A 21,910-nucleotide genomic window follows, 5' to 3' on the forward strand; every position below is an offset into this window, starting at 1 on the left:
CCCCTTTTGGATAAGTACAATTATCCAACCAAATATCAGATTCAAAAACAAAAATTGGGCATCCATAATGTCTTCAGACCAAAAGGAACATGAATGAACATTGAAAAGAGAGAGAAGGGGAGAGTAGCCACCAAAAAAAGGCTATCATAATTAATGGTCGCAATGTGATCCCAATATGCAATATCATCAACTCAAAAGAGTTACCTTTAAAAAAAAAAAAAAAAAAAAAAAAGAAAAGGTAACAAGCAATTTACAACGCGAAATCTAAAGTTTCAAGGCGTGTTTACAACCTCTCTAAAACAGTTACAACTTCAACTTGAGGGAAATCAAATTTTTTAACCTACAAAATGCTCCTTTTTCTTTATTGCTCTGAATGTAATGCTATTTCCTGAAATTGGACATCAATAAATATAAAGAAAAGAGAACCAAAAAAAAACTGAAGATTTGAATTTACAGCCACGCAGCTCAAGAGCTCTCCTTTTCATACCGACTAGTCTCCTCCGCAACCTTTGCCCACACGTTGGAAATTTTCTCAGCATATCCAACCTATAAAATTCACAATAGAGACTTGTACATAAGGAGTTGGGACAAAGATTTTAAATAAAAAGTAAATATACATTGCATGTGACAAGCCAGTACTAGAGGCATTAGAGAAAATGCATTATTTTAACCTAATATAACACAAGTCAGAAAAATGAACCACCCTCAACAAAATGGTTCCAGTAGCAGTAGCACGAAAATAAGTCAGACGTCGCTTCACTAAGTGAAAACCAGAACCCATATAAGAACAACTCTAGATACTTAGGCTGCGTTTGGCTCTATGTAAATCGAATTCCGAGTGTAAAATGAATACAGAGGAAAATGAAATCCGGGTGTTTGGTTCTGCAACGGAAAATAGTCCGGAAAACTCTTTCCCATGTTTGGTAACATTCTAAAAATGCTATTTTCCTACAAATTTTTCACATTTTCTCAACCATTTTCTCAGCTTCCAAACAAATTTTATAACAGAAAATTTCAAAATATACACTTTAACACAACCAAAAATCAAAATAAAAACATTGAGCAAGAGGAAAAAAGAGTGAGATCTAAGGGAGAAAGAGTGATAGATTGAGGGAAAGAGAGATAGATCGGGAAAGAGAGAGATCGAAGTGGATGGAGGACGGCGGTAGCCAGATCGAGTGGGTTTGGGGTGGAGTGGAGTGAGCTGGTGGTTGATGGCGGCCAGATCGGCAACGTTGAGCAAGAGGGAGAACGAGATCGATGTGTCGAGAACGAGCTCAGTCTGGTTTCACACTCATCTCTCTCTCTCTCTCTCTCTCTCTCTCTCTCTCTCTCCCCACTTTTTTAGTCTGTAAAATGTGGTTTGAAGGTAAAACAACTAATGAAATGGTTTTACGGGGTGAGAAGGGGTATTTTACGGTCAAAGTGTAAAACATTTTCAGTTTGACCATATTTTTAGTTGGTGCCAAACACACACAAGGGTGTAAAATACTTTCCTAAACCAGTTTTCATGTGAAACAAACACAGCCTTAGTGTGGAAGGCTGGGAAAATCTGTGTCAACCGAAGAAGAAGGAAGGCTTGGGTTTTAGAAAAACAAAGAATTTCAACTCTGCCCTCGTTGCCAAATTGGCATGGATGGTTGCATCTAAAAGTGATAGCCTGTGTATGAAGGTTTTGAGAAGTAAAAACAAAGTAGGGCAGGATTGGCTAAGAAAGGAACCTCCCAAGAGTGCATCTAAAGTTTGGAAAGGTATTGAGAATGCAACAAAAAAAAAAAAAAAATCATAGTCAAGGGTGCTTGCTTCATCGTTGGTGACGGTCAGTCCATTAATATTTGGCTAGATCCTTGGGTTCCTTGGTTTGAAGACTTCGAACCCAGACCTAAAGATGACTCAATTATCCAAGTTCCCATTATGGTCTCAAGCCTTATCAGCCCTTTAACCAAATCCTGGTGTGAGAATAGGCTGATGGAGCTATTTGATGATGAGTCCATTGAAGCTATCAAAAGAATCCAAATCCCCATTAGGCCAAGGCAAGATAGTTTAATGTGGATTAAGGGTCATAAGGGCTGCTTCTCTGTCAAATCAGCCTACAGATTGTGTCAAGATCAACCACAGAGCACAAGTATCATGTTAAAAAAATTGGCAGGGTATTTGGAATCTAAAAATTCAAGAGAGGTTAAAAATGTTTTTACGGAGAATTGGAGTCCATGTGTTGCCTACAAAGGAAAATCTACACCATAGATTAGGTATTGCTGACACTGATTGTGTTTTCTGTAAGAAGAGCACTGAAACAGCCCAGCATCTGTTCTTTCACCTGCAAAGTATCTAGAGCTATTTGGTTTGGCTGTAACTGGAGTCTTAGAACTGACAAACTCAAATCAATAGCCCTGAAGATATTATAAACTGTCCTAAAACCCCAAACCTTGACTCCACATACTGGGCACTCCCATCCAAATGACCGCATCTCACTTAAAATAGCCCACACCTTAGAAGTTATATGGTTTTTGAGAAATGAGGTATTTCACAATAATGTCCAGGAGGTGAATCTTGCCAAAATCATTAGCTCATTGGAGGTCAGAGTTGCTGAAGCTGTTGGGGATGTAGGATGCAAGGAGGTCAGTAATTGTGAAAGACAGTTGCGCTGGAAAAAACCACCAACTGGTTTTATTAAGTTAAATGTAGATTCAGCTGTGTCCCAGTCAGTACTTCCATAGCAGATATGGCAAGAAATGAGGCTAGTGGTGTTGTCAAAGCTTGGGCTAGGACACTCCCAAAATGTGAACCAATTGAAGCAGAAGCAGCTGCCATTGTATGGGTACTAAATCTTGCCATGGAGGAAAAATTCCAAGATATTGTGATTGAAGGAGATGCAAAGCTATGTTTTGATGCAATTAATGGGGATGTCCAGAACTGTCACTAGAACGCAAAGACCTTGTTGGACAATGCTATTGAGCTCAAAGCCTATTTTGCTAATTGTTGTTTATGTTGGGTAAAGAGAGAATGTAATGCTGTAGCTCATGCTCTACCTAAGGCTGTTTCTCCCCTTTCTCCTGTTCTCAAGTGTTATAATTACTCCCTACCCCCTGATGTGTGGGATGCTTGGAAAAGAGACATGCTGCTTGTAAATTCTATTTCTTTGGCTGTTTAATGCTATGGAATGTTTGTTTATCAAAAAAAGTGAGAACCACCCTGACCATTCTGCCCCAGAAAAGCAAAAACTATATTCTGAGTGCAATATAACAATCATTTTCTGAACAGAATATAAGTTAGCCCATGAGATTTACCTTCAATAACAACAACCAAGTCTTAATCCCAAAATTTTGGGACAGTTAGCTACATGTATTCTTTTCCATCATTTTATTATATTTTTTTGATTACTTTCTTAATTGACATGTCCTTTTACTTTCTTTCTTTTTTTATAAGCATGTCCTTTTTTTTCTTTATTACAAGTATCTGTTTTTTTTTTACTTCTATTAATGTTATTTTCGGTCTTCCTCTACCTTTGTTCATCCTCTCAAATTGAATCAACTCACTCTTTCCCATTACTGCATTAAATTAATTGCTCCCCTTTGAACATGATCAACAATCTCATACAACTTTTCCTTGCCTTTTCATCAATAGGGGTCTCCATTTCCTTTTAAGTGAATTTTCTCATTTCAAATTATATCTTTCCTTGCATTTCCACTTTTCCATCTTAACATTCTCATCTCAATTACATTCATTTTATGAATATGTTACTTCTTAACAATCCAACATTCAACATCATACAATACTCTTGATGCATTTCTCCACTTCAACCACCCTACTCTCATCCTATGATTCACATACTCTTCAATCTCTCCATCTTTATGACTTATTAATCCAAGATATCGAAAGCTCTCACTCTTTAATATCTTTTAACTATCAAGTTTTACAACCCCTTCATCTTTGTTTCTACTTTTACTAAACTTACATTCCATGTACTCTATTTTAGTCCTACTTAACCATATTTAGATTCTAAAGCACCTCACCAGATTTCTAACTTGATACTAATTCCATGTCTAGTTTCATCCACTAACACTATATCATATGCAAAAAGCATACACCAAGAGACTTCTCTTGAATGAGCCCATTCATCACTAGTATAAAGAGATATGGACCTAATGTTGATCCTTGATGGAAACCTATAGTAATAGAAAATTGACTTGCGATGCCACCACTTGTTTTCACACTAGTTAAAACTTCACTGTACATATACTCAATCAACTTAATACACTTTGAGGAATTCTTTTATATTCTAAAACTTACCACATAAGCTCTCTAGGTTCCCTATCACATGCTTTCTCAAGGTCAATAAAAAGCATATGAAGATCTTCACGGGCCTCTCTATATTTTTTCATTAGGCATCTAAGCACAAAATAGATTCCATGGTAGATCACTCTAGAATAAAATCAAATTGATTCTTAAATATTATTGTTTCGTGTCTTAACCTATGTTCAATCATTCTCTCTCAATGTTTCATAGAGTGACTCCATAGATTTAATTCCACAATAACTGTACAGTTTTGAATATCTCCCTTGTTCTTGCATATATGTATTAGAGTACTTCTCCTCAGCTCACTAGGCATTTTGTTAACACTTAAAATCTTATTGAAAATGTTTGTCAACCAACATACACCCACATCACCCAAGCACTTCAAAACTTCAATGGGGATTTCATCCTGTCCCAGGACTTTTTCTAATTTTTAGAATATTTTTAAAACCTTGAACTTAATAAAACACATATAGATTTACTACCGTATATATTCCATATCATATATTACCAACTATGCTGTGGTGTGTCTGTATGCATACCCAGTCAGTCACCAACATATATGCAATCCAGCTCTTAGACTCACCAGATAGCTTCTTTAAATCTATAAGATATTTTATCTATTTTCAAACAATTATCTCTCATTCAATCCCTATAAACAGAATCTAAATAAAAATTCTGTCCCAGAATCTGCGTAAAGCACTCTCTTGATTTTTGAGGAAACTTCATTGATATGCTCCCTCCATAAAAGCTTCTCTTTCAAACATATCTTGATACTAAAGTATCCAACTATGAAGCAATGCACATGCTTCACGTCCCAAGGCACCTCTTGTTGGACTCTCATTTGGATTTCCTAACCCTCGACTAAAATACAGAACACACAGCATTTGGTCAAAAAGGTCCATAAATTAAAACATCCATGAAACCTATCCCCATGACCATAAGCAGAACACCTCTTCACCAAAAAAGAAAGAAATAGAGTTCTTGTGATTTACTCAAGCTTCCCAAGCTCTAATCAGAAGCTAAATGTATCAAGGAGTCTACGCTTACATGCCACTGGTTACTAGCTATGAAATTAAACATTTTTGAAAGAAAATGGTCAAATGAATAGGAAAACAAAAAAAAGAGATTTTTTTTCCAAAAACCGGCTTAAATTTCTCTTAACAGAGCCCGTCATCTTCCTGCCTAAACAATCCAGATGAATTCAAGCAAGAACAAACCTAATCCACATAGTAAATCATAATTGGGTTTTTTTTTTTTTTTTTGGGGGGGGGGGGGGGGGGGGGAAGGGTTATGATCAAGGAGACAATATGTCCTACGTAAGTATTATTATTGCAGATGTATTAGGTTAGTAATTTGAGGCTGAATGCTGCTAGGTCTTGGTGGTTGTAGTTCATTGTTTTATTATTCTTCTATGGAAATGAAATCACTCATTCATCCAAGAAAAAGACAACATGTTCCCATATAGCTCAATCATCCTACATGTACAGTAAGAAAATTAATTTACCTGATTGAGCACAAACCCCTTCAACATAGTCAAGAAGTCAGCCTTTCTCTCTCTGTCAAGCCTTTCAAGTTCAGTCCTGTTGTTTTCCTGCATTTATATAATTATTTTTTGATAAAGTGCATTTATATAATTATTAAGCCATGGAAATGATTTAATCAACAACAGAAAAACATGAATGTGGTCAATATCAAGATCATGTGATTCAAAATGGGAAGGCAACTAAAGATAGAGATTTAGAACAAATTTGGAAAAAGGATATCCAATATTAACCAAACAAAGGATAGATTTTAGGACACTGCTGAATTTGAAATAACCCATATGCCAATAAGTGAACAATGGATCAAAACAAGATGAAAAGACATACAGAAGTGAAATAAAGAGTTCCCGTTGCATGATTTCATAATCTCATAACTTTTCAACACATCTGTAATTAGATTCACTTCCTTATTTGGAATTATATGACCATGCGAAATCATAGTGACAAGATACAACTGGATAATCCATGACAGAACTTAAAGCTTCCAAAACCAAATTCTTTCATCCTGACAACAAACTAACAACTTACATCCAGAAAGAAATAGTAAAAATCAATCTTGGTACAGTTCAATCCTAGCTAGAAATTAGTAAAACAGGATGCAAGAGAGCCAGGCCTCCAGATCAGATGCATGTCTGCTTGCCATAGCTTGAAAATTTTATTGGTCATGGTTAACAAGACTAAACAGTAGCCATATGCAAGTGCAATTTGCTAAAGTCTGGCTGCACTTTACATCATTGGTCAAGTGAAATGCAATGAAAAAATGGGTTATTAATTAGACAATTAAAACAATAACCAGACAATAACTGTGGAACTTATGGCACAACACATGTATAGAGACACCATAATAATTATCTGAAAAATAAGGATTGTTCCTCTCCCCTAATGTCTTGACTATCATTTCAACAACCATATTGGATGATCTAGCTAAGGTAGCATATGATAAATGTCCTTCAGAACTTATGGACGAAGTATAACCCGTGCCCAATTTGTTATATTAATTTCACTGATTCTGATATTTCTTCAAGGAATATCTCCACAACTTTAAGGTTAAGCGACTCATCAACTAGCACCATGTAACCTACTCAAATGAAAGGGACCTTATGATGCAGGAGGCAGCAAGAAGGATTTATTATATTTTATTTGATTTTTATGTATCAAGGGCAATTATGTAATTTCCTAATATTCTGGAATGGGCTGTGCTTGTAGTCTATTGGGTCTTACTTTAGTTTTATTTTAAGTTTGGTTATTTAGTTGGGCTTATTAGTAAAAGCCTGAGTCCAAGTCCAAGTCTTATTAGGGTTTTAAGAAATCCTAGTTGAAGGATTAGGTATTAGTTTTCCATTTAAAGAGTTGTAGTATTTTCTATTGAGTTGGTTAATAATGAATGTTTTCAGAATTTAAGAGCTATGAAGCTTTCTTTTATGGTTTGTGTGATGCAACCTTTTCCAAGGTGTGATGCCAAGGAACCCTAGGTGTGATGCTTAGGAAGTCTAGGTGTGATTCCTAGAATTTATCTATTTTCTTTAATTTTACTATTCACGGTTACTGTTCACAACAACCCAAATCTTGATTTTCACCTTTGTTTTCATTCCAAAACCCCACTAATCCTTGTCCCCTTTGTAAACCCTATAATCCCTATTATTTTCTAGCCTATTCCCCACCAAAACCTAACCCTAATTCTTCAAAACCCAAGCTATACCAGATCTGCCTCTGGTGTCCTAAATCAGATTTTGTTGTTCCCCCTTGTCCTACGTCACCTTACTATCTATCGGCCATCATACTTTTCACGGCCAATAATAGAAAAGATAAAATAACCTATTAGTTACCATCTTTTATGAAGTGCTTCCACTTTCAACAAGTTTAGCATTGGATATAAAATACCACAAGACTAATTTCCCTTGTTAGGAATAGGAAATACTAAAAAGTAGATGTTGATGGATGCATTAGAATTCAAAATGTCAGGTCAGAAAGCCTAAAACAAGATCTACTGAATGTATAGAATAGGAGTAAAAATGAAGATATTCATAAATTCCACCAAGTCAAAGAGATTAGCCACAATCAAGATATGTTGAAAAACCTTTCATGATAGATTGATACCTTGATCCGCTCATATTCTCTAATTGCAACGTTTTTAGCATCCTCAGTGACTCTTATTGTATCCTTTAACTCATCTATCTTCCGAACCCTTGATTTGTCACCACCAAATATCTTAGATGATGCAGCTTCAAGTTTTTCAGCCTTTGATTCCAATGAAGATAAATCTGATAGAAGAGTCTGCACCGTGAGTAACGCACTTGACCTATCTGTGAATGCATTGTGGACAGCTAACATTAATCCTAGATATTCGTGAAGCATATCCTGCAATATGTAAAAACAAATATCCTTAAAACAGTGGAAGACTTCCTATTGAGCAAAAGACCCTAAACAGAAACGTTTATTATTACTCATAAAGTTGACAGATGGCTTGGACTAATACAATCACTAAGGACAGCTTCTTAATCAATTGCCAAGCTTTTCGTCAAAATAACATATAAGGACAATTTAACACAGTCGTCATACTTTGAATCATCTTCTAGTACAAAGGTTTTGCAATTTACCAAATGCTTGACAGTCTGAGCGTTTAACTCCCGGTAGAATCTGCTTGCTTTGACAGCAGCAGTTGCAAAACCTTTCATGTCAGCAGCCCGCACTCTTTGAGAGTTGAACACTGCCTCCTCATTCTCAAATTTCGTCAGCTTAATAAATGCTAACCCCAATTCACCCAGTGTCTCTCCCATATCTTGCTGAGCCTTGACAAGTGCTTCAGCCTAATATATAATTCATTCACAACATGAGAAAACAACCCAACAATCACATACATAAATAAATAAATAAAAAGTCGCAGTGCACAAAGCTCCCACCTTTTGCGGGTCCAGAACAGGTGATTCATAAATTATACATAAATACAAATTTGCATAAATTCGCAAGACGTGCAGATATTACCATACCATACATAAATGACATAAAATACCATACCAAATCAATCCAATAATAACTCTAGTTTAATACATAGATTCATATTCCTAAAACTAGATTTGAATGCTACCAAAATATCCATAATGAGCTTAAGATGCATATAACCTGCTGTGAAGCATTGCTGAGTTGTAGCTCCAGATCATTCACTCTCTCTTTCTTTTCCAAGAACTCCTTGTCTTCCTCTACCACAGCAGGTTTCGAGCCAATCCAATCATTGGCCATGGATTGCTTCAACTCCTTGAACAACCTCAACAAGTCCCTCCCTCCTTTAGCCGGCTGCACCACCTCGTGCGGCGCCAATACGGTGCTCTCCCCCATCAACTGCTTCGGCAGCTTCACCGCCCCATCGAGCATCCTCGAAGCCACATCAGTCGTCGTCGGCAATGGCAGCTTCCCCTGAACCTGCAAAAACACCTTCAGCTCATCGCTTCTCCTGATCATCGGATGCGCCGCGAGTCTCCGGAGGTACTTCTCCAATGCCACCCTCCTCTGCTCCACGAATTCCTGTTTCTGCATCACCTGGCTCTCCACCACACTCTTGTCCGGCCGGGGCGGTATGAATAGCCCTCGGTACGACTCCGATAACCGATCCGCCAACGTCACCACGTCGCGAAACCGTCTCCGGACGCCGAATTCGGATCCTCCAAAATCCGAAATGTTCGTTCTCGTCGAGATCAGATACGTCACGTACGTATTCCCGCCCGGCACGATCGAATTCGAATTCTCCTGCTCTTTCTGCGGATTCGACACCGTGATTTTCAAATACTCCGAACTCGACGACGACGACGACGAAGACGGCGATCTCGAATACCTGCCGGAAAAATCCGAATTCCGGCTAGGGCTTTCCACGCCGTTGACGTCGCTGACATTATCCCCTTCGAAGGGACAGAAAATCACGTCGGAGTAAGCGGGCGGCTCGATGTAGGAGCTCTCGGGGGCGTTAGGGTTTCGGAGATCGCGAAACCGCGGAGGCGATAGCAAGGGATCGGACTCCGCCGAAGTAACGAGGATCGGCGAAGAGAGAGGGTGGTGCGTATCGGAGAGCGACGACATGGCGCTGCGGTAAGCGGAATACGACTTGCCGTTGATGCTGCTATTGCTGTTGTTATTGTTATTGTCGTTGCCGTTGTTATTCAAAGGGTCGTCGAGCACGAGATTTTCCATTTCTTCTCTGGAAGCGTAGAGATGAGCTTCTTCGAAGCCCTCGTTCTCCGAGCCCATCATTTCCTTCAAACAAAATTAAAGAATTTGGTTTTTGATTTGTGTGGGAAGGAATGGGTTCGTATCATATGTGGTGATAACGTGCAACTAGACTAGAGTATAGAGAAAGATCGAGCGAGAAAAGAGACGCACGTGGAAGAGCTGAAGAAGGTTAATGTAGATTTTTAGTTGGATTGTTTGGGTTGGATAATTGGATAGGTTAGTTTTGTTTGGTTTGGTTTGGTTTTTTAGGCTAAGTTGGAGAGGATCGGGTACATGTGTGTCTACCTTTTCATCTTAGTGACACGTTTTTTATGTACCGTTTTCGTTTATCTTTTTCTGCAACTTGTTCCCATCAGTCCCCCCCGCCGCCTGATCTGACAAGTCACAGCTCACAGCCTTTTTTTCTCTTCTGTTTCACCCGCTTCCTTTTTTTCTTTTTTTCTTTTTTTGACTTATCTAATTAACGACCATCAATTCCTGATAATCAGCGTCTCCGGTTCTATAGCCGGCTATCTGTAATTTGCCAACCCCACTATTCTTCTTTCATCTATTTGGTGGAAGTATTGGTTTAGAACACTAATTTTGGATCTCACAGTTTAGTACAATGGCAAAATACCTTGGGATGTCCCATCAAAAAAAAAAAACCTGGGGTGGGTGGTTGTTTTTCTATGCATAAAGCTCATAGGCCCTTGGCCCATGAAGAAAGAGAAAGGAGCAGAGTGACAGGCCTAGCCCAAGGTATTGATGCGATGGACCATCTAGACATTGTAAGAGAAAGAAGGTTCGAGCCCACTTAAAAACATGAAATTCTAACCCAACAATATTATTTTCTGCAAACCAGTGCCGGGATGATGAGATGCCAACCTCAGCTTACTCGACAATATGAAATGAGCCAAGGAAGGATTGCGGTATGATGGGAACACGACCGATGAACTAAAGAAGATGGCGCCTAAATCTAACAAGAGTCACATTCGCATTTAGTCCAAAGAATATAATAAAAGCAGATTCCTATTATTTGTCTTATCGTACTTCAGCGTTTTGTAGTCTGATAAGCTTTTTAGTTCTCCTATTATAGACTTTCAACCCATATATCATAAATTATTTGTGTCGATCAATTACTCGACTCCCAGTCTATTGACCCACACATACCTTACACTATCTGTAAGTTTTTGTGGGAGGGAGGGATCCAAACAAAAAATGAAGCCCATAGGTCCAGTCCGAGAAAAGGCAAAAGCCCATTAAAGTGTCAATCAAAGCCTGACACGTAGAAGGAGTCCAAGGAAGTCTAACATGAAGATGAGCTAGTTCAAGCTAAATATCCGAGCAGAGGTCCAAGGACGAGATATGGGAGGACCCATTGTCCGAGGAGTCCAAGGAACGATAGCACCTCGGGATGCCCTAGCTGTCCACCTGCACCCTCAAGAAAGACACCATGGAAGACATTAGAGAAGTGCAAATAAAGAAGAGAGGAAATATCTGTAGAAGGTAACCATTACCTCCAAATTAAATACTCTATACCTACTGAGTTGACCACATTTATGAGGAAAAGACACCTGAACAGTGATTCCACAGCTCACAACACTCTCTATCACCTCTAGAAAGGTCCTAATGGGACAAACACCCAAATTATTCCCTTGAGACATGTAGGTGGAAGGCTGAGATGCAATAGAAAATATTGTATAAGAAAAAGAACCCCTCTAGAAAAGGGGATTTGGCAAGTAAAAACTAGACAAGTGAGAATTAAGTATAAACTGTAAAGACAGATGTGCGTGCCCAAAATTTACCTTGATGGACAGGGCTAGTAATTGGGCTCACAATCTATTTGTATTATGGGCTTTGTGTTTCCTACTATAGGTAGTTCCTTACAAGACTACCAAATGACACCTCTCCGTTTTCACAAATTCTCTCACTTTTCTTCTCTAAGTTACTCTCACTCACTCTCGTTATGGCATCAACTTTCTCCTCACTTCTTCCTCTCTCTTTTTCCACAGAATTTCCAACCCCTTCTTTTCATTCTATTCTCCTATTTATAGCTTGAGGTGGGTGGAGGCGTTATGATTACTTTCTGACCTCACTCGTGTTGGGGGGGGGGGGGTCCAATCTGATTATTCTTGATAAGATATGCTCTATTGGGAACGGTGGTAATGGCATTGGAACTGGTTCCAACCTCCAAAAGACTACTCAACAACAATATTCCCCAAGGCAATACTGGGCTGCTGAGAACATAGGCTGTTCTAAGCAAGCACATTCCCGATCAAGTTATAATTGATTGGCATGGGCTTGCTTTTGATACGTTTAAGACAAGATGGACTCATTATGATATTTGGGTTCAAATTGGGCCTTTAAGTGTGTCCGAACCAAGGCCAAAGGTCTAGTGGGCATGGGAAAGTTTTTAACGTCCATATCCCAAATATTAGCTAGCGCCTCAACCTCCGCCCACTTTGTGAAATAATCCACGGCTACCAAAACAAACCTTTGATTCCCTATGACTCGGGGAAATGGACCAATAATATCTAGCCCCCATTGCGCGAAGGGCTAGGGACTACTGATGGGGTTCAAATTCCCTACTCGCTGGTGGATCAAAGGAGCATGTTTTTTACACTGCTCACATTTCCGAACATACTCTACAACATCTTTGTGCATTTGTGGCCACCAGAATCTCTGGGTCATTACTCGGTAGGCCAACGTATGTCCCCCCACATGGCTACCGCATACCCCCTCATGGCTACCACATACCCCCTCATAAAGCTCAATCAAGAGCTCTTCAACCTTGCTCGGGTGCAGGCATTGTAGGTAAGGTCCTCCAAAAGACCTCCGGTACAACTTGTGATCTGTCGACAACCAGTACCGTGCAGCCATCCAGCGCACTTTGTATGCCTCTTTTCCTTCCGCTGGTAGTCGATCTGCAGCCAAAAAGTCTATGATTGGATTCATCCAACATGGCTTAGGCATAGCTATCATCGAAACATTTATCCTCGCATCAATACTTGGCTCTGCCACTACCTCTACTTTGATTAGTTAGGGTACCTCCTCGGTCAAATATGAAGCCAACGTTGCCAAGGAGTCGGCATGCCGGTTCTGGCCCCTGGTTATTTAAACCACTTTTACCTTCTGAAACTAATTTATGGTCTGCTTTACCAATCGTAAATACTCCATCATCCATGGATCTTTGGCCTTAAAGCTACCCTGCACCTTATTAACTATCAATCGAGAATCTGAGTAAACCTCCACTTCCCGTGCATTTAGATTCAAAGCAGCTCTCAATCCAGCCAGTAGGGCCTCATACTCAGCCTTGTTATTAGAAGCCTTAAAACCCAACCTAAAGGAATGTTCTACTCTTATTCCTTCTGGTGTGATAATAATAATTCCATCCCTAACCACCAGTGCGCTTGACGCGCCATCCACAAATACCTTCCATGGGCAAGTTTCTACATGACAAACTATCTCTACCTCCCTTCTCGAGGAGAACTCTGCAACAAAATCAACAAGGACTTGACCCTTAACTGAACTGTAAGACCTGTACCTTATGTCAAAAGATCTTAACCGAGTTCCCCACTTAGCTATCCTGCCCGTGAAGTCAGACCTTTTCAATAATAACTTTAAAGGATACTTAGTCAGTACATAAATAGTATGAGCCTGAAAATAATAGGGTAATCTCCTCGTAGCATGTACTAACGCCAACACCAACTTTTCCAGGGGCAAATATCTCGTCTCGACGTCGACTTAAGTTTTGCTAACATAATACACCGGCTGCTGTACACCTTGGTCCTTTAACAATACAAAACTTACAGCATGTTCGGACACCGAAAGATACATAAATAAATCCTCGCTGGGCTTAGGAGCTGATAACATAGGTGCTTGCGTTAAATACCTTTTTAAGTCTTGAAAAACCACTTCACATTCCTAGGTCTAATTAAATCCCTTCCATTTTTTCAAAAGCTGGTAAAATGGGCGGCACCGATCTGTAAACTTGGAAATGAATTGATTTAGTGCGGCCAACATGCCAGTTAGTACTTGGACCTCCTTAGGATTGCTTAACAACTTGAGGCACTCCACAACCTTGATTTGATTGGGATTAATCTCTATCCTTTAGTAAGTAATCATATACCCAATAAATTTGCCAGTTTCTACTCTAAAAGCACACTTGTCGGCATTAAGGCGTAACTTATGCCGTCGGAGTACTTCAAACACTTCAATAAGATTATCAATGTGCCCCTGCTCTTTTTTACTTTTGACCACCATATCGTCAATATACACTTCCACCATTCACCCAATCTTATCCCTGAACATCCTCATCATCATTCGCTGATAGATGGCTCCAGCATTCTTTAAGCCAAATGGCATCACGGTATAATGGTAATTGGCATCAGGAGAGATGAACGCCGTTTTTTCTTGATCCTCGGTAGCCAGGGTGATTTGATGATAACCCTAGAAAGCATCTAGAAAACTTATCCTTGGGTGTCCGTACGTTGCACCACCAACTGATCAATTTTCGGCATAGGGAAAGGGTCCTTTGGGCATGCTCAGTTCAAATCAATAAAATCCACGCAAACCCTCCATTTCCCATTCTTTTTTTTCACCACCACGGTATTGGCTAGCCACTCTGGGAAGAAAACTTCCTTTATTGCCCCATACTTCCTTCGACCTCCTAACCTCTTGTTTGATTGCCTCGATGAGCTCTTTAGCCGACCTTCTTGGTTTCCGCTTATTGGGGGGAAATAATGGGTCTACATTGAGCTTGTGAACTATAAATTCGGGGTCCACCCCGGGCACTTCGTACGGGCTCTAGGCAAAAACATCCACATTTTGTATAAGGAATAACAACATCTCCACCTTATCCTTATCTGTCATTCTTACTCCTATCTGAAAACTCTTATCTTTGTTTGGCAATATCTTAACTCTTACTAAATCCTCGGCACAGCTATCCCCATTTTCCTCCTGGGGTTCCTATAATTGTTACAAAGGAACCTCCTTGGTTGGTTCCTTTTGCTTGATTTCCCAATTAACAAAGACCACTAAGTATTGTCTGGCCACTTACTGACTCCCTTTTAATGTGGCAATTCCATGATCGGTATGAAACTTAACCTTGACATGCAAAGTGGATAGAACCGCTCCCATTGCATGAATTCATGGCCTTCCTAGAATTGCCATGTATGGAGAGAATGAATCAACCATTATGAAGGTCACCATCACCTCCTTACCCTCCATATTCACGAGAAGCAAAATCTGCCCTTCCGGGATTACCATCCGACCATCAAATCTGACCAATAGGGTATCATACTTTGACAAATCTTCCTTCTCCAAACCAAGCCCCTCGAACAAATCAGGATACATTACCTTAGCACCACTTCCCTGATCTACCAGCACTCTCTTCACTATAAAGCCATTTATTCGGGCGATAACTACCAATGTGTAGTCGTATGGGTAAGTTATACCTTCCAGATCATCATCATTAAAAAGCAATGGACTCCTAAGTATACTTCATCTTCTTTTATGAAGACTGCTCGTCCTGTTTACTTTACACCGAAACCATTGTCAATACCCTCTTCTTCCGAGTCACCAAAGTACCCTTGGAAACTGCATGGATGACTTCTATCACTCTTAAGGGGGGTGGGAGAGGATTCTCCCATGGTCGAGTTCCCTGCCCGGTCTCTTGAGTCCTCGGCTCCACTATGAATTCCTTTAAATGTCTAGCCCTTACTAATTACTCCAAATGATCCTTCAACACCCTACACTGCTCGGTAATGTGTCTTTTGTCCTTGTGGTAATTATAATATAGATTCTAATTCCTCCTTGTGGGATCACCTCCCATCTTGTTCAGCCACCAAAAATATGGATCACTTTTGATCCGATCCACAATCCTGTGCACTGGTTCCTTGAACGTCATGTTCACTTTCCCAGCTTGAGCACTCGGCTCCTGAATTTTGAAGTCTTTCCAGGATCTTGATTGGAAACCCCCTTGCTTGGGCTGACTAATGACTAGGGCCTTGCCATTACTCTATTGTCGGTCATCTTCCAACCTCTTGTACTCCTCAATACGCCTCATCAGTTGCCTCATATTCTCGGGAGGTCTCATGGTTAACGATTTCTATAATTTAAAGTCCTCTGGCAGCCCCATCCAGAATGTACTTGCCGCCACTTTCTTGTTGCCCCTGCCGATATCATTGTATAATTCCCAATATCTATTGGCATAACTTCGAAGGGTTTCCCCGACTCCCATTTTCATTGACAACAGTGCACCCATGGGCTAAGGCACATGGCTGCATGTCATAAATCTAATCCCAAACTCTTCAATCAACTACCTAAACTGCGAATCAAGCACTTCCTCAACTCGTTGAACCATCTTAGAGCAGTAGGTCCGAGACTTAAGGGGAATACTTTACACATTAATGCATCATTATGACTATGCAAAGACATCATTTGAATGTAATGACTTACATGCTCTACAGGATTAGTCTTCCCGTCGTAAGAATTGAACGGAGGTCTGGTAAATCTGCTCGGTATAGGCGTTCTCTCAATCTCCTTCGAGAAAGGTGACTGGGCTGCTTTATGTAAAGCCCAGCTCATGGCATCCACTGCAGCATTTCTGGGTCACTGTCTCTCTAGGGAGACTGAATCCTTATCCTTTTTCTCCCGAGAACGTTCTCGATGTCGATGGGAACTAAACTGATATGACGCCTCCTTATGTCCGCTTCCTACACTCACAGATCCCTCCCCGTGCTCTCCATGGTTTCTTCTTTGACGTCTACCTCGTGCTTCCAACTCCAATTCTCTTACCAACCTCTGTAGACGCTCAAGCTCTTTGTCCCTCCTATCATGATCTGCATGCATAGACGCACCAGATACTGTTCGGTGTGTTTGAAACGACCCCTCCCAGAGACTAGACTGCTCTTCCCCTTGTTCATATTCCTTATCTTCACTCCCCTTTTGCCTCCTTTCCCGCCAACTGGATCCTTAAAAAGATCCTCTAGAGCCAGTTTTAGCATAACTTCCTGATTGCCTCTTGGACATTCTCCTTTTATGTGAGTCTCGACAAAACTACAGCTATGTAGGAGATCCCCACAGACTGTGCCAATTGTGCATGCCCAAAATTTACCTTGATGGATAGGGCTAGTAATTGGGCTCACAATCTATTTGTATCATGGGTTTTGTGTTTCCTACTATGGGTAGTTCCTTACTAGACTACCAAATGACACCTTTCCATTTTCACAAATTCTCTCCCTTTTCTTCTCTTAGTTACTCTCACTCACTCTTGTTGTGGTATAAACTTTCTCCTCACTTCTTCCTCTCTCTTTTCCATAGAATTGCCAATCCTTTCTTCTCATTCTATTCTCCTATTTATAGCTTGAGCTGGGTGGAGGCGTTATGATTACTTTCTAATCTCACTCGTGTGAGTGGGGTCCAACCTGATTATTCCCGATAAGAATATGCTCTGTTGGGAACGGTGGTAATGGCATTGGAACTGGTTCCAGCCTTTAAAAGACTACTCGACAACAATATTCCTTACGGCAATATAGGGCTGCCAAAAACATAGGCTGTTCTGAGCAAGCACTTTCCTGATCAAGTTATAATTGATCAGCATGGGCTTGCTTTTGATACGTTTAAGACAAGATGGACTCATTATGGTATTTGGGCTCAGATTGGGCCTTAAAGTGTGTCTGAACCAAGGCCGAAGATCTAATGGGCATAGGATCATGTACTATACCATAAGGCTAGGGCCTAAGGTTCAATAGGCCTGGGATCATTCTTTGTACAACAAACATTGACTTTTTACGAACAATCCATCCTTGGACGAGCCCGAGGAAGTGTTTATACTGAATTTGTGCCTCATTTGTTCACAGTATAATTCTTATTCTTTTAATCTCAAACTTGGATCTTACTTAGTGTTGCAATTGACTCAGAAAGCTCACTCTCTTACAAATTAATTGTGTTGGGCTTAAAATATTGGGTACTACTATTCTGAGTGGGCTTGGGCTATCTTTTGGTCCTTACAGTTTTTTTTTTTTAATCATTGTCTTTGTTTAAAATTAATATCTTGCTTAGACATTAAATTTTTAACATAGGACAATTTAACATGTTTGTATATGTTGCTTATACATTTAATATGCTTGAATGTAAAACATTAAGGGCATTCCCTTAAAAAATATCAAGAGCAAAGCCCTCTTCTTTTTAATTGTAAGAATAGTATAATGAGGCTTGTTTCTAAAGTTTATTAACTTCAATGGCAATATTGGAAGGTACTACCTAATTTAGTTTGCAAGATCAATTAACATCATAGTAGAGGCCCTTAGAAAAGAAATGTTACATCCATAATATTTTCACAACAAATTTGAAGTGTCAAGTGTTATTAGTTGTTATTGGTAGGCAACAAAGTAATTTCAGTGGTGGGTTCAAATGAGAACTACAACTTACTATCTATGATTTATTATAAAAGTGTTGTGAAAATTACGTGTATGTAGCACTTCTTGCTCTTATAATCATGTTGTAAAAATATATCAAGATTTTATTATGAAGATTTGTATGGATTGCAACTTTTTAAATTTAACATTAACATTCAAGAATCTCATAACTTGATTCTCAAAAAAAAAGAATCTCATAACTTAGTAACATTTATTACTCTCTTTTAAAAGGAGGATTGTGGTTCAATTCTCCCCTCATAGATGCTTTTTATAATAAAAAAGGGTATGATGGGATGATCGAAGGTGACTTCCCTACGTAGGCATAACCATAGTAGTATTTTACTTGTTGGGACAACTCTTAAAATATAAAGGAACTGATTGAGTCATAGCTTGACATAGCCATACCAAAGGCATTAGTGGACAATTGGTTGGTGTCGTGAAAATAATTAAAGTCCTTCCTATTTTAGGATTCGACACCAAGACTACCATCAGTGACGACTCTAGGAATTTTATTCAGCGGGGTTATTAAGAAACTTAAACCAAAAAAAATTTAATAACAAAAAAAAAAATAATTTGAATATATTGAGTTATTGACAAAAAAAGAAAAGAAAAAAAGAAGCAAATATATGAAGTTTTACAATTTTCTTATGAGTTTTCATATTTTAAAATCATTACAATATAGTTTACTATCAATTGTCATTATTTATTGTTAATGTTGGTAAGTGTGGCCATTTTATTTTGTTAAGTTTGTATAATATTTTTATTTTTTATGAAGTTGTCATTATCTATTTGTCATTATTTTTATAAAAAAATGTTTCAAATTAAATAACAAAACTCAACCCATTGTCACTGTATTAAATTGGCCCACACAGCCACATTCATCCATACATAAATAATATACTAAATATCTACATAACTAATAAAATGCTTAAACAATTACTAGTTTTACTATTTGGTTCTTGAATCACTAACTTAATAACAAAAATTTATTTGACATGATAATAATATACACTAACAAACCCTCCGTATTTTTTAATTATTAAATTATATAAAGTTATATTATATTTGTAGTACACAACACACATTCACATGCATTACAATTCACACAAATAACATAATAAAAAAAAAATAATAATAACACACACAATCAGTATTAGACACACACTCACACATATATAACATAAATTTATAATAAAAAGAGACATCTACAACTTACAAACAATCTCTTTTTACTTTTAGAGAGACCTATGATCTATGTTGTTGTTTGATTTTAGGCTGAGCTGATTTGTGGTTAGGGCAAGATTTAAGTCAAAGTGTACAAACATATCTTCAGGAGTAAATTATACTAATTAAAAAAATTATATATAAATTAAAAAAAAAAATTCAAGTCAGGGGGTTCAATTGAACCCCTTGAGCATAAAGTAACGCCACCCATGACTACCATCCACCAAATCTCATGGGGATAAGCTTAATGTCCATGGATGGAGCCATGTTTTGGCCTGCGCCCTTTAATATTTATTTATTTTTTAAAATAACATATATACACATACCCCCCCCCCCCCCCCTCCTCTAACAATATCATTCTCCCTCTTAAAGACCATGACAAAATTCAATGGATCTAAAATCAAATAAAAAAATTAGTAAGCCCAACAACTCAACCAATTTTACCAAAAACAAATGGCCAAGCCTTTATATTTTTTTTTAACATTTTGTTAATAATAAATGGATGGTTATTGGGAGTTTCATAATCATTTTTTATCTATTAATTTATACTTCAACCTTCCCTAACTTCAAGTCCAGTTCCATTCCTGTGAATACTACTAGGCCAATAGCCTCTTACTAGATATTTATATTATCCAATTTTCCATTTAAACAAAACACCAAGGGCAGTCGCATTGATTTGCTTAAAATTTTATGTTTATTTTAACATAAAAACCTATATTTTTAAAAAAAAAATTACACAATCACTTTTCAAAAATAATTGCATAAGATTATCTATTCTAATTCCAATATAATATTCATTTTCAATATTTTTTTTATTATTCTTTCAACCTTCTCTCTCAACCTCTCTCTCACAACTATCACTGGGCATTGCCACAACCACCATAAGCCGTACAACGACCACAACCACCACCACCACTACAACCACCACAAGATGAGTCCAAATCTTCTATTTCACTCTTCTTGCTCCACTATATACTCCACAAATAAAAATATGCCACATGTCCATCTAATTTATTATTTGCTAAATTTATGCCTTATATTATTTCAATTACCTAAATATGATGGGTTATTTATTTATTTATTTTAGAAAATTGAAATAATATAAGGCATAAATTTAGCATTTAATAAATTAGATGGACATGTGACATATTTTTATTTGTGGAGTATATAGTGGAGTAAGAGGAGTGAGATAGAAGATTTGGACCCCCACAAGACACATAACACCACATTAGACATGTTAAAGTAAACCCCAAACCATGACTTACACCCACAACAACACAAACAACAAATATAAGGAAATTTCAAACCAAATCCACCAAATCCATTCAAATTTTTGATTCACATAACTCAGATGCATTTGAAATCAAAATCCAAACTGAGCACATGCAAGCAACATTAGATCTTAACAACCAAATCTAAATCCCCAAATCCACAGATTAAGCAAAAAGAATCTAATCCCTAAACGCATAGATCAAATAAAGAGAAAATATAAGAAGAATGTCAATAAACCATTACTGTAAACCATCGTAGTTATGGTCATTGGGGTTTAGCTATGACTAAACTCAGTGCAATACAAGTAAAGATAACAAGATGAATGAAAGTGGATGAGATTGGAAAGGCTTTGCGGTGAGGAATGAAGGAAAACCACGGTGGTGGCGGCGAGTGGCGGTGAGAAATGACCGGCCATGGAAGCTTTGAGAGAGAGAGAGTCTGAGATTAGAGAAGGAGAAAGAGTGATAGGGGGGGTTCCAGTGGGAGGGAGAGAGAAAAGAATAAAATAAAAGATTGATTTACACGAAAACAATAACCGTATATATTTACAAGGTTATTATAGCAAATATGTATATTTACACATTTATACCATCACAAATGTAGTTAGTTTTTGGGGAAGAATACAAATTTAACTAATTTTTGTATTATAGAATGTAGATAGATTGGTGTGAATACTCTAAGTTTGTGTTTAGGTACAATTTATAAGTTAGTTTTTTGTTTTTTAATTTTCATGTACAATTTTTTAGAGTCTTAAATAAGATGTTTCCGGGATAAAAGTATGCATAGGAAGGATCTTTATACTATCCAATTTTCCAATTTTATTTTTTTGGATAGATATCCAATTATCCAACTAAACAAAGCCCTACGGTCCTACACTCCTACTGTCTACTGTATATTTATACCTATCCAATTATCCAAATAAACAAAAAAACTACTAATAAAAGTATAAAAATAAAAACC

At 38.2% G+C, this 21,910-nt stretch overlaps 1 protein-coding gene across 2 annotated transcripts; it reads right to left on the minus strand.

Annotated features, from left to right (window-relative positions):
* Positions 1 to 124: 124 nt before the first annotated feature.
* Positions 125 to 10,380, minus strand: LOC126727527 (sorting nexin 2B-like). 2 transcript variants are annotated; one of them, XM_050433231.1, is made up of 6 exons: positions 8,958 to 10,380; positions 8,435 to 8,644; positions 7,935 to 8,195; positions 5,801 to 5,887; positions 488 to 546; positions 125 to 388 (listed from the first exon to the last, which is right to left on the minus strand). In XM_050433231.1, exons 1-6 carry the CDS (start codon positions 10,074 to 10,076, stop codon positions 382 to 384), a joined length of 1,743 nt encoding a protein of 580 aa, XP_050289188.1. In that variant the 5' UTR covers positions 10,077 to 10,380; the 3' UTR covers positions 125 to 381. The 2 variants fall into 2 exon arrangements, with proteins under 2 accessions (XP_050289188.1, XP_050289180.1); XM_050433223.1 differs by having other exon boundaries at positions 125 to 546; positions 8,958 to 10,371.
* Between the last annotated feature and the right edge of the window lie 11,530 nt (positions 10,381 to 21,910).

Source organism: Quercus robur, chromosome 1 (assembly GCF_932294415.1).
Source record: "Quercus robur chromosome 1, dhQueRobu3.1, whole genome shotgun sequence".
Taxonomy (NCBI): Eukaryota; Viridiplantae; Streptophyta; class Magnoliopsida; order Fagales; family Fagaceae; genus Quercus; species Quercus robur.

What these genes read in the sequence shown, in the direction of transcription:
- LOC126727527 (XM_050433223.1), bottom strand. Translation starts at nt 10,076, where the DNA reads ATGATGGGCTCGGAGAACGAGGGCTTCGAAGAAGCTCATCTCTACGCT. An exon ending in TCAGCAATGCTTCACAGCAG is followed by an intron (nt 8,645 to 8,957) that starts GTTATATGCATC and finishes ATTATATATTAG; the next exon opens with GCTGAAGCACTTGTCAAGGC. An exon ending in CTCAGACTGTCAAGCATTTG is followed by an intron (nt 8,196 to 8,434) that starts GTAAATTGCAAA and finishes TACATATTGCAG; the next exon opens with GATATGCTTCACGAATATCT.